At 34.2% G+C, this 14388-nt stretch overlaps 2 protein-coding genes across 2 annotated transcripts; one reads left to right on the forward strand and one right to left on the reverse strand.

Moving 5' to 3' along the window:
• The first annotated feature begins 2739 nt into the window (after nucleotides 1-2739).
• On the forward strand, nucleotides 2740-4419 carry LOC109813121 (nuclear transcription factor Y subunit B-3). The gene has a single exon (XM_020377245.3). It carries the CDS (start codon nucleotides 3692-3694, stop codon nucleotides 4256-4258), a length of 567 nt encoding a protein of 188 aa, XP_020232834.2. The 5' UTR covers nucleotides 2740-3691; the 3' UTR covers nucleotides 4259-4419.
• Nucleotides 4420-9035: 4616 nt separating this feature from the next.
• On the reverse strand, nucleotides 9036-14136 carry LOC109813115 (uncharacterized). Its single transcript, XM_020377237.3, has 2 exons — nucleotides 11703-14136; nucleotides 9036-9418 (listed from the first exon to the last, which is right to left on the reverse strand). Exon 1 carries the CDS (start codon nucleotides 13982-13984, stop codon nucleotides 11894-11896), a length of 2091 nt encoding a protein of 696 aa, XP_020232826.2. The 5' UTR covers nucleotides 13985-14136; the 3' UTR covers nucleotides 9036-9418; nucleotides 11703-11893.
• Nucleotides 14137-14388: the final 252 nt, after the last annotated feature.

Raw genomic sequence — 14388 nt, forward strand, 5'->3', positions numbered from 1 at the left:
GTGATTAAGTTTAATTCAAAAAATAAAGTAAGATAAAAAATGTTTTTGAATATTGTTTAAAATTATAAAAGAACTAAGTATCGTTACTTTATATGGAATGTAAATGTATCAGTTTATAATAACCAAACACACAGGAATCTGTTATCCGTGGTCCAAAGCAAACACACTGTTTATAGATACATTCAAACCACGGATACTAACACGAAGATAAATATCATAACAATGATAAAATATTTAGTCATCAAAGACAAGGACTAGGACTGTATAAATTAAATTGAAATCAACTCACTATTATGCAAAATAATAATAATAATAATAATTCAAGCAATGGGGTTGATGTCACATGTGATGTGAGCATTAGTTTTTTCCTCCCGTCAAATTTACCTACTCAAAATGTCATTTTTTTTAAAATCTGAATATTAAGTATTTAAAAGTTTTTATTTTAAAAAAAATCAAGTTCAGTAAAAAAATTCAGCATGTTGTGGTATAAGTTCCATAAGAATTAAGAAGTATCACAAATGAATTTTTTTAATCAATCAAGAAAGGACAAATATATGAGTGAAGTGGGAAAAAAAAGTTATTTTAAAAGGTAACTCTTTTTTACATTTTTTTTAAATGTTATGAAAACCATTTCATATTATTTATCACTTACCACTAAAAATTTACTGATAATTCATTTGGGTTAATTTAAGTATTAATACATTCTCTTATCTTTTTTAAAAACAAAATATAAACTACTCTTATTTTTAAAATTTTAAATAAAAAAATTATAATTTGATTATGCATTTACATTTTATTTTTATTTTGATATTGATTAATCATTACTATCTCTTTAAATATTTATTACTATTTATATAACTAAAATGTATAATAAATAAATGCTTTTGAATATATAAATTATATTTTATATTTATCATAAAAATATATTTTTTGATACAAAATCATTGTAAACTAGCGGTAATTTTTTTAAAAAAATATATTAAAATTCAATTTACAAATAAAAATGAAAAGAATAGATTAAAAGTGATAAAATATTAAGAAAATTCTTAAAAGTACTTTCATTGAAAATTAAAAATAATAAAGAAAACACCCTTAGAATATGTTCCATGAAGTATAATTGTTAAAATATATACTTTCATTTTTTGTTAGTTATTCTGAATTTTTTTTTTTTAATTTTCATACAGGTTATTCAATTTTTATATGAGGAGAAATACAATCGTTAAGAATAATAAATTTAAACAAAAACTCAAAATATAATTAAAATTCTAGGTATAATTGTTTTTGTACCATACAACTCTCCTTCCGACCGATTAGGTTGAGTTAAGACTCTACATATTTTGGTGCTCAAGGCTGGAGGACTGTGTATCATTCGAATCTCTAATTGACATAGTAGTCTGAACTGAGACTCTTTGTATTCTAGTGCTCGAGCTTGGAAGGTTGTATATAATACAACTCTCCTTTCAAACAACCAAGCTGAGTTAAAACTCTTTGTATTCTAGTGCTCGAGCTTAGGAATTGTGTATCATTCGATTCTCTAACCGGTCAAAAAATTTGAAATGAGACTTTTCACACTTTGGTGTTTAAGTCTATAGTTATGTGTATTGTAAGACTCTTCTTTCGATTGACTAGGTTGAGCTGAAACTTTATGCATTCTGGTGCTCGAACTTGAAAGGTTGTATATCATTTGAATCTCCAGTCAAACGACCATTTGATCACTAATAAGTTTTCGACCAAGTTAACTAAATAGTTAACACTAAATCAATTTTGTGATTTTTATATAAATTTGATTATGATCATAAATAAAATTCATATACTCATTATATAATATAAAGATAACGCACATTTTTTAGACTCGCCACCACAAATTGAATTTATACCTTCAATACAATACTAAGACATATAGAGAATGGTAGATTACAATCACTAAATGTTCTGCACTTCGAAAGGTAACTAATTTTCAATACTCATCCTTCATACCATAATTGTTTTCATTTAGCATAAATAGAAAAATAATTCTTTGAATCCTTCACCACCATAATTGCCACTGTCAAATCAAGGTATGAATATAAGTTTAAATTAATTTCATTCCAAAAAATATTATTATTATTATTTTATATTTAATGCACTTTTACTAATTCATTTATATTGCATGTATTTGTAATGCTCTCCTTTCTTCGTATCGTATTATATGGATATTAAATATTATATTAAAATCTTTATTTAGTTCTTTATAATATTTTTTTTTGTTTCAATTTAGTTCTATTTTAATTTTTTGTTTCAATTTAGTCTCCAATAATTTAAATTATTGCAATTTAGGACTTCCGTCCAAATAATTTAAACAGAGTTAACTGTTGGCTACGTGGATGCCAGGTAGATGTCACGTAGATACATAGGTGGACGCCAAATTTCATGAATACACCTGGAACCAGAACGGTCCGTTCTGAAACCAGAACGACCCGTTTTGCATGCACATGTTATGTGTTAATTTTGTAATTGGAACGGGCCGTTCTGAAACCAGAACGGGCCATTCTGGTGTTAGAAAGGGACGTTTTTTAGAACGGGCTGGTTCCAGGTGTATTCGAAAAATTTGGCATCCATCTACGTGACATCTACGTGACATCCATGTGACCAACAGTTAACTCTGTTTAAATCATTTGAATGAAAATACAAAATTATAATAATTTAAATTATTAGAGATTAAATTAAAATTAAAAATTAAAATAAGATTAAATTAAAACAAAAAAATATTATTAGGGATGAAATAAAAGTTTTAACCTAAATATTATGTACAGAGAAAAGATTTTGAATAAAATAAGCGAGTCCAAGTCAGAGCCGAGCACATGCCAGATACCAAAGCAACGGTCCAGATCATGAAGCACTCACCGAATCCAAGGGTTCCCATTCGTCCGTGCAAACTCACACTTATCGACTAACAACGGTCCACAGCGTGCCACGTGTCCTCAAGATAAAGCGTTATTAACCCTTCTGATCCAACGGATCCTGCTCATTACCTCCCAAACAAATCCTTCCGTTCGTTTCACCTTCCTCGCCGGAGCCGCCGTCACTTTCCGCCGGCCACCGTATCTGACCCTGCCACCACACAGATTCCGACTCCCTAACAAAATTGCACGATTCAGTTATTTCAGCTATTGAGTATTTCGTTTCAACCACGCTTCAATTTGACGCAGAACCACCGAGTCATACCGATTTCGCAACTCGGATTCTCAACTTCTCGTTCATTCAGAATCGAATTTGAAATTCCAAAGAAAGCTGAACCGAACACTGAATCTCAGTTTCCGAGAAGCTTCTTCCGCGAACAGTGCTTCAATTTCACGCAGAAGCACCTAGTCAAACTGATTCGTACCGCGTTCGTGGTTCGGATTCGAAATTCGCAAAAAACTTTACCGAAAACTGAATTTCCTATTCCGAACAACCTTCTTCTGCGAACAGCACTTCATTTTAACGCAGAAACACCAAGTCAAACCGGTTCGTGCAGCGTTCGCGGTTCTTATTCTCAATTCCTCGTCCATTCCCAATCGAATTCTCAATTCCGAAGAAAACCTCACCGACCACTGAATTTCGTACTCCGAACAAGTTTCTTGTTCAAACAGCACTTCAATTTCACGTGGAACCGAGTCGAAGCTATTCAAATCTTTCTCAGCGCTTGGACTCTCCGTCGCCGGAACCTCGCATGGCGGACTCCGACAACGACTCCGGCGGCGCGCACCACGGCGGCAAGGGAAGCGAGATGTCGCCGCGGGAGCAGGACCGGTTCCTGCCGATCGCGAACGTGAGCCGCATCATGAAGAAGGCGCTACCGGCGAACGCGAAGATCTCGAAGGACGCGAAGGAGACGGTGCAGGAGTGCGTGTCGGAGTTCATCAGCTTCATCACCGGCGAGGCCTCCGACAAGTGCCAGCGCGAGAAGCGCAAGACGATCAACGGCGACGACCTCCTCTGGGCGATGACCACTCTCGGCTTCGAGGACTACGTGGAGCCTCTCAAAGTGTACCTCCAGCGCTTCCGGGAGATGGAGGGAGAGAAGACCGTGGCGGCGCGTGACAAGGACGCGCCTCCTGCTTCTAATGCCAACAACAGTGCCTACGACACTGCTAGTTATGGTGCCGCTGGAATCATGATGCATCAGGGACACGTGTACGGTTCTCCTGGCTTCCATCAAGTGGCTGGCGGGGGTGCCGCTCTTAAAGGTGGGCCTGCTTATCCTGGGCCTGGATCCAATGCCGGTAGGCCCAGATAGATTAGTTATATATCCTTCGCCCTGCTTTTATTTTATTTTTTTTTAGTTGTACTTTTAGCCACTCATCTTTCATATTTTTACAAATTTTATTACTCTACTTTCAAAATTATGCATATTGTCATTCTATTAAATTCAACTCACATCATTAATTATTGATATAATATATTAAATATTGACGTAATATATATATATATATATATATATATATATATATATATATATATATATATATATATATATATATATATTATCGCACATCAACTATTAATGTAAATTGTTATATAATGATATAACATAACATGAAACGTTTGTGATCAAGTTTCACACAAATTGTTATATATTACGTTACTAATTAATATGTTATGTCACATGAAATTAATAGAGTGAAAAAAATATAAAATTTGAAAGTTTAGTAGCCAAAATAAAATGTAAAATTTTAAAAAATTATCTACAAATTTACAAAAATGTGAAGGATTATCGGAAAGAAAATACAATTAAGCTTTATTTTTATTATTATTATTCATAATTTAAAAAATGCGATATTCTTAGGGGTGACTAGTGAATTAGCAATAATACCGAGAGATTTGTATTATGATGATATTATTGGTGATTGATTGGCGATATGTATAGTATGACACATTTTTAGGGCCAACAATATGTAACTGATTTGACTGTTGTATCATAGAAATAGTATTTGTACCACGCTTACTGTATGTATCCAAATGATCAAAGTTTCCTTTTTCTTATTGGTTATGGACTTCAATTAAATTCTCAGGGCCATGATAAAAAGTAAGTGATGCTATGATTCACGAGTTGGTGTTTGTTCATAAAGTGGAAGATAAGAACATTTTTTTTCCACATAATGTTAGGACTTTCTTTATAAAGGGAGCATGTCATTGTAGGGAGTTACAATATTTAACTTCCAGTCAAAACTTTGGAAAATCGTGAAGATTTAGACATGGGGAAATAAAATAGAGAAAAATAGATGAGTAGAACTAAGTAATTTTAATATATATATATATATATATATATATATATATATATATGAGGAGATTTATAATAATATTGGTATAATTTTTACTAAGTATTACACCGTTCAATAACTTTATATTGTAAATTCAATTGTTAGATTGAAATAGGGATGACAAATATATCCGTACCGCGGGTAATACCCAAACTCGTCCCGACTTTGACGGGGAATACCCGGTTTGACCGGGTACGGGTACGGGTACGGGTACGGGTAAAACCCGATATATTAAATCGGGTACAGGTACGGGTATGTACTTACCCGCCCCGTACCCGTCCCCGTTCCCATTTTTAATTTAATACCCACTTTCAATTTAATTATATTAAAGAATTTTAATATTTTTTATGTGTGATTATTTATTATAATATGAAATAAAAAAAATAACCTAATTATAATTATAATATAATTTAAAAAATAATTTAAAAATATTTTTTTAAAAAAATAAAAAATAAAAAACTTGACGGGTACGGGTACGGGCACGGGTATACCCGATACCCGATGGGGACGAGGATGAGAATGAAAATCACATACCCGACGGGTACGGGTACTGGGACGGGGATGAGTTTGGCTCGCGGGGACGGGGACGGGTATCATGAAACCCGTACCCGCCCCGCCCCGTTGCCATTCCTAGATTGAAAGTTCATATCACTTTATATGTTTATATCAAATTTTGTTAAAATTAAATAACAACTTGAAGGTAATCAAAATATTCATATTTTAGTATATTTTGAAATGTATATATTACGTCAATTTTGTTTTATAAGAATGAAGTATCAAATCATCTTGAATTAATATAAAATTTTGTATATATGATCTAAAGATAAAAAACTTTCAATTTAACAGTTAGATCTATAAAATTCATATGTTATATAAAGTTATTAAGTAGTGCAATACTCAGTAAAAGTTATACCGGTGTTATTATTACTCTCATCTCTCTCTATATATATATATATTATATTCTATTATATTATAGGCTTAAATATGTTTTTAGTCCTTCAAATTTAAGGTAAATATATTTTTGGTCCCTCAAATTTAAAATTATTATTTTTAGTCCTATAATTTCAAAAAAAAATCTTATTTTAGTCCTTATATTCAAATTTTGTTAAAAAATTTATCAAACATTATTGCATAAAATCCACCTATTGATGTTCCTAGTAGTGAAAATATCACATTAAATCTGGTTGATATTGTATAACTGTCTTAATTAGTCATTTTCAAATATGTTAATGGTGACCTAAAGGACTAAAATAAGATTTATAAAAATTACAGGGACTAAAAACAACCGTTTTAAATTTAAGGGACCAAAAATAAATTTGTCTTAAATTTGAGGGACTAAAAACATATTTAAGTCTATATTATATTATATTCTAAATGTGTTAGAATATTCATTAATTTTTTTTTCAACAGTTAAGAATACTTATTTTATATCATTGTAAAAGGTGTTAGAAACACTTTTTTTAATTATTATTATTAACCAAAAAGAATTTAAATATAAAATCAATAAAAACAATTAAATAGGAATTGAATCTGACAAAAAAATTCTAATTTTTAGTTAATAAAGAAATGTTTAAAAAAAAAAGAGTGTATTTCTAATATTTCTTTTATCGATATTCATTTTCAGTCCATAAAAATAAAATTTAAGATTTTGCCATGAAATTTGATATTCTATTATGCTGTGAATAAACAAAATATACTTGAAAGATCTTATTAATAGTGAGCACTGCATAACCATACTTGTATTCGAAAACATTGATCACAAGAGATTGTCGTGAGAATATTTCGGAACACTAGAACATAACAAGTATGAAAATTGCTTCTTTTTCATCGTCTAAATGTATAAAGCCTCACTCTTCTCGTCACAAGCATGTGAAACTAAGATTAGTTATTTCTTCGTGCCCTTTTTACGTGTATCTGGTTCAACAATAATTTTATACATTATCCAGATGTAGGAATAAAGATCATAAGAAACCTGCCCCCATCTCATTCGTATCGGAATTTATTCTTGTCCAGTGAACCTTCAACGTTGCATCTATCACTCATTTAAAATTACTTAAATTTACAAGATCCTTTAATTTAAACTAACGATAAATACATTTTGTTTCACTTTACATGCAAAGTCTATCACAGCTATGTACAAACTAATCAGAGATGAACTAAACACAGATGAAGAACGAGTATGCATGAACACTTGAACAGTAACGATATGAAGCAAATTGGTAGATATAAACGGTTGGGAAACTTTACTAATTGAATAGAATATATAATATCATAGGCCGATGCATGAGATGCATACATAGCTTTGACGTTCGGAATGTGTTGAGGGGTCACATTATTTCCTCTATCCCCTTTCTACTGAATCTAAGTCATTCTACAGCAAAATAATAAGGATGAAAAACAAACAAGTATAACCCAGTCAACACGCAAAGGAAACGTTCAACTTCAGGAACATCGAGAAGAGAAACGGAATAATAATATAATAAAAAGCATAGATAACCCAATCCTGGAGAATATATACTTGTAAACATATCGACAGAAAATATATCAATTGATCAAATCAATCATCTGGATAACCACTATTACTTTCACGGGCAACAATGAAATAAAAGGCTAAGCAGTGTCCTTCAAAGCATTCAAAGGCTCTCTTAATACTTAAGCATAAACATGGAAATAAACAAAGAAAATTAACATTGATTAAGATTATTTGTCCCCACTACTCATAAAAGCACACATTGACACGATTTCTACACAATTGTATAAAGAAAACACAAACAATCTTACAAAAGGCATTAACAGAGCAAATGGTATAGCAAATAGAGGCATAAATTGGTCACTTTTAAAAGGTTACTAGACACATTCAATTTAGATTTAAGAAAAATAGGTTAGGCAAAAAAATGAAACATAATGACAATAAATAAAAAAAAGTTTTTCTATAAACTATTCTAAAGAGTTCGAGTAAAGAATAATAATAAAAAATAACAATGAATCATGTCAATATATTAGAACATGACCTCTCCCAAACATAAAAGGAATATTCCCAAGAACATCAATTGATTTTAGCAGTTCCTAGACCAACTTTAATACATACTTCTGATTTGAAAGTACAAGTCCTGAAAAAAGAAGCCGATATATATATACACATACTAACACACTGACAATACACTCACTAAAACACTCCTTTAACCACACTTTTATTTGTCAAAATTCATTAAAAACTACAAAACGATGAATGATATTCATTCAATAAAAAGTTAGACCCACATAATTTTATGATTATCAACAAATTTCAGTTAATTGTAGAAAGTGATAGAAAAAGTAGGTTAAAAAATATGTAGCTAGTATTTCTCTATGTATAATATACCAAATTTTTGTAATAGACTTAATTATTTTGAAAAGTGAAAAACCTAGGCATCCTCTCCTGTATTTAAGCACTCAAGATACAAAAAGAGAAAACAAAAAATCAATACAATATGGCCATCCAATTCTCAACTATTGAATTCCATTAGACAAATATAAACAAGATGACCATAAAACAACACTGGAGATGGCTTCAACCTTTATCAGCAAAGTTAATATCAATATATACATGAAAACATGTACAATTCTCCAGCTTTGAATGATTACAGTGATCAAATGGTTAGCTCTCTACATCATACACAATATTTGCATGCTAAACTACTATGCTAACAATGTGAGGGAGAAAACACCAAAAAAAATGTGGTGAAAAAAATGATACAACAGCCAGCCAAAAGGTGGGGTAAAAAATGATACAACAGCCAGCCAAAAAGGTGGGGATAAAAAATTATACAACAGCCAGCCAATCAGAAACGGCACATTATCAGCATCCTCTGCTAAATCCTAGTACATATTTCAAACAATAAGTTCTAAATAATCTGCCACATTTCAGACTTCAGCAAGTTAAACCCATTACATCAACAACATTGATGGTTTAATTAATCATGTGCTAATAACTGAAACATAAAATCAAATCATAAGGTAAAACTTCATAGCAAAAGTTCCACTTCTCAATGTAAGAAAATGATTGTCATGACTTGAATCTCCAACATTGAAGACGCTTGATCCCCATCACAACCCAGAGTTTGAATGAACAGTTTCCTTTCTCAAAACAATTGTCCCTACACAGCACAGAAGCCCATAAAAATGATAATTGATTACAATTCAAAAGGCATTAACCGAAAGAAGATAAAGTAGGTATAATTCATATAAAAAAGAAAATACTTCCATAATTCAGTTTAAAAAGCACAGAAATTTAGTTGATTTATAGGAGTGAGAATATAATATATTGACCCCAGAAGCAAATAACACATTATTAATCTTGGGAAAACTGCAAACCAAGGGTTTTAGGCTGTAGAAATGCATATAAAGGCACGCATCTCCACCGTTTTCCAATTTTACAGAACAAATTTCATATTTATATTGTTTTCTTCAGTGTTCATTTGCAACAAGCTAAAACTTTAAGCTTTTGCTAAAGGGGATACTAGAATATACACAAAATATCATAGCATTAGAGAATCAAACATAACATATTAGAATTGTATTATCTTTCTTTTTAGGGATCTAATCTTGTTAAACTTGTGCTTGAGGAATTTATCTTATCTTTGGTAAGATAATTGTTCCCCATTTGCATAGGGTTAAAAGTCAAATACTTGATTTGATTCCTTGTATAAATGGGGGCAAGTGACTGAGTGCATTGTCTTCTGTATAACCTAGTTCCAATTATTAATCTAATTAAGATTGAGCTGAAATACTCCTTTATCTCTTCGTCCTTCCCTTCCTAAAACCTATAATTTCAATAATTGGAAATTGAAATCATTCAAGAATGAGACTATTTTCCCTTTTCATATCCATGTCCAAAGATCCTACCTACAGCTTAGGCTAGGTATTTGTCAAGGGAACAACTTACAAAAACTACAACTCAAACAAATACCTAGACAAAAATGTTCAAAACTATAGTCCATGTAGGAAGTTAAGAAGTTTCTTGATACTCATAAATTTTTGAGAGAAATACTAGTTTTAGCAAAATCCAGAAAGTAATGCAATTATAGAACATTTGAAGCTTCAATTATTATATATTATATGATCATCCCAATATCATAATTTCTTCTGCTAAAAACATGGAGCCATAATATATGCAACCACATATAAAGACATTCACTTCTGATCATAGAACTTAATAGATATAACTGCAAATTCAAGTGTAGATATACCATTTACTGTAATATGATCTTTATATAATTATACTACCAACAAAAGAAAAGGGGGCAGGGGGGATAATAACTGTACAAAACTTCCAGGGAAACTAGTTACTGGTATGCACACATAGAAGCTACAAAACCAGAATGGATTATACACATAGCTGAATCCAGATTATAAACTCCATTAATTTGCACAATTAGCCCCAAAAAAAGTGTAATTGAACTGTAAAGTGTTCAGCAGATAACATATAGATTTCCATTTAAACCAGAATCCATAGTCAAACAGCCACCTGGTCCACATGCAGAGAGATAGGGAAGCAATACAGCTTCATACTGAGGATCAAAAGGGGAAAAAATATGATCCAAATGGATTTGGTGGAACTCAGGCAGGATTATAAACAAGGATGATTACTAGAATAAATAAGAGCACACAAGAGCAAAAGAAATACTAGAATGAAACATTAACTAGACAATGGAAGAAAGGAAATTTTTAATTCAAAATAATATTTTTATTTAGATATAGATAAAGGACACTATTATTAGATGCTTAGGGGAAAAATACAAAAGTGGATAAGATGTTCTCCAAAAAAAACCACAAAGGAAAAGAAAAAATTAAATCCTGGCATTCAAAACCACAAAAACATACATATCTGAAGCGGAGAAAAAAAAATGAAAAACATTCCCAAACCCTCTACAAAACAACCGCAACTAAAGCAAAACACTAATACAAAAAAAAATCTTAGTAATCTTCAATGTTAATAGTTTCTTATTGAACCTTCAATTAAATATCAACAGGCTTCTCATTTGTTAGCCATAGTTTAGTTCTAGGATGCCTGAGCTTATACTTCTAGGTTCAGTTTTAACTATATTATATATTCCAAAAATTAAAAGGCATAATCTCAAACATGCTGATTCCTCCTTTGAGTACTAAGTTAAATATTTTAAAAGCCTGCAGAAATCTACTAGCTAAGAACTCTAAACAGTCAACAGTATTCTTCTCTAGATAGTTGTCAAGTCATCTATGGTTAAAACTAAATCCCATCTTACAATTGGTTGTGTCAATGGGAAAGTTCATGAAAACAAAAGAGTAAAGCAGAGGCATCTAGTATTATTCAGTCATAATGAACATAGAAAACAGTAAGCTCATATCACAAATCAAGATCCAATAACACAAGCAGGCTAAGAATTGAAGTCTGAAACTAACCTTTATACGAGAAGAAAGAAACCATGCTCCAAACAAGAAGCAATTAGAACAAGTGATTGAAATAAACAGCTGCTCAAAAACTTCTGGGCCACTAGAGAATTCAACAAATGACAAATCATGACTTTTCAGTTATACTGTTTTCTCCTTCCTCAGTGGAAAGCATCAAGAGAAATAACAAGCAGCATACAAAGTTATTCAGAAGTAAGCCGCCGCCTCTTCCCATAATCAGCATCTCTCGACCTAGAATGGTGTTCCTCCTCTTGTGATAACCGTGACTTGCTGTGAGTCCTTGATGACCGTCCCCTCTCCCACTCATCATCATGCTCTGCTTCCCGGTCTCTATACCTATGATGATCTGCATACCTGTCCCTATCTTCTCTGTGCCTGTCTCGGTCACGGTCTCGATCTCTTTCACGGTCTCGAGATCGTTCACGGTCACGATCACGAGATCGTTCTCGGCCCATTTCTCTATCATCACGATGCCTTCTTTCAGACCATTCATGGTCATGGGCCACATCTTTTTCTCTAGGTGCATCTCTCTCATATCCTTGATCTCTATCATCCCTATACCTTCTCTCAGAAGAACCAGACCAGTCCCTTTCCGACCCTCTATCTTTTTCCCTCATAGGCCACCCAGCTCTATCATGACTCACCTCACCATACTGATGATCTGATGCAGCTTCCTCCCCATAACTTGACTCTCCAGCCTTACCACCACCAGGCTCTTCACCACCCCATCCACCCATATTCGGATCGGACCACATTCCCATATTAGGACCATCCATGCCAGATGTGGGCATCATCCCCATACCATTCACAGGCATCCCTCTTCCGAAAAATGCCGGATTGACATGAGGTGCCACTCCAGGCAAACCAACACCTCCCACACCAGGGAATGAAGGTAAAATACCAGAGAATGGTGGTGTTGGAGCACCGGGAAAGCCTCCATAATTGCCCATTCTACCCATGGGACCACCAAATGCAGGATCAAAACCCTGATTCATCATTGACTGAGGATGCAACAGTGGTGGAGTACCACCCATACCCTGCCCAAATCCATTTCCACCATGACCCATTATACCTCTGCCACCCATCCCCCCACCCCTATTCCTCATTGGATTAACAGGCCCCCGATTCCCCATGGCATTATTATTCCCCCTCCCCCAGTTACCTCCTCTCCCATAACCTCTATTCCCATCTCCACCTTGGTAATTACCACCCGTTGAAATATTGCTCCCACCAGGCTTAGCCCCTGCATCAGCAGGCCCCCTCCTTCCCTGTGGAGCAGCAGATGGATTCATCTGCTGATTCCTATTTATCTGAGCCTCCCCCATTTTCTTAACCGTAAAAGGCGATGCAAACGCAACAACACACGACCTCCCGTTAAAAACATGCCCATTCATCCCTTCCTTACAAGCAGTGGCAGCAGAAGGATCATAAAACTCAACCTGGCAATACCCCTTTGACTTCCCACTCGCCTTCTCATCATAAAACTTCACCTCCTTCACTGGCCCATACTTACTAAGCTCGGCTTCCAGCTCAGCATCAGTAGTCCACCAATGCAGATCACCCACAAACAATATAGTACCACCAGAGGCAGAAGCAACACCACCAGCACCACCAGCACCTCCAACTCCTCCAGCACTAACATTACTAACAGCACTAACACTGTTCCCAACACCATTTCCACCAACCCTATTAGCATTCCCTCCTCCTCCAACACCACCCACTTGACCTTGTCTCACCAAACCCTCATTCCCCACACTCCCAACAACTCCACCATGTGGTTGCTGCCCAATCCCCTGCACCGCAGCACCATCATTACCACTCTGCTCCTCAATTTCACTCAATTTCCCAGGTTGATGCCCCAATTCAACCCTAATCCCACCCTTGGCACCCACCTCGTTCCCTCTAAATCCTTGATTCTGAAACCCATCAACTCTCCCCGAAACCCTAGATTCCATAACCCCGCTTCCAACACCAACGCCACCCTCTCCACCGGTACCGACACCCGGCATCGGAACCCCGGGGGCATCAGGAACCGGCGGCGGAGGCGGCGGCTTCTTGTCGTCGATGTCGTCGCTCCGGAGCCCCGAATCGTTGTTCTTACGCAAAGATTGAAGGAAGCCTTCGCCGACGTTGACGTCGTTGTAAAGGTCCTCGTAATCATCGTCTTCCTCGCCCAGAAAACCCTCATCAGCGACGGCAGATATAGCTTCGTTACGGTGGAACTGATCCATGGGATCGCCGCTCTCACCGTACCCTCCCTCGCCTTCGTCCATTGTTTGGGTCTCTTCCCTTCTTCAAATTAGGGTTTGCAGTGAGGAGTGAGACAAAAAATGGAGTACTACCATGCGGGGGTGAAAACGCAGCGTATAGGGGAGAGAGAATATGTGATTTGTTTAAGAACTAATGTAATGTAATCTAATCTAATCACACTCTAGATAATGCTATTCATTTCATCTATAATCTTCTCACAAGCAAATCTTTTTGGACACACTCAACACTTCATATTTAGATTCAATAGCTAATAATAGAATGCCACCATATTTTTAGATATACTAACAAATGAATAGATGACACTTATAAAATATGTGAATTAAATATGTTTTTTCACTCTAAAAATAAATATAAAATATTTTTATTGTTTTTTAACTTTCTAAAATTTCTAAACATTAATTTAATT

The sequence above is a fragment of the Cajanus cajan genome, chromosome 2, assembly GCF_000230855.2.
Source record: "Cajanus cajan strain Asha chromosome 2, NIPB_CcT2T_4, whole genome shotgun sequence".
NCBI lineage: Eukaryota > Viridiplantae > Streptophyta > Magnoliopsida > Fabales > Fabaceae > Cajanus > Cajanus cajan.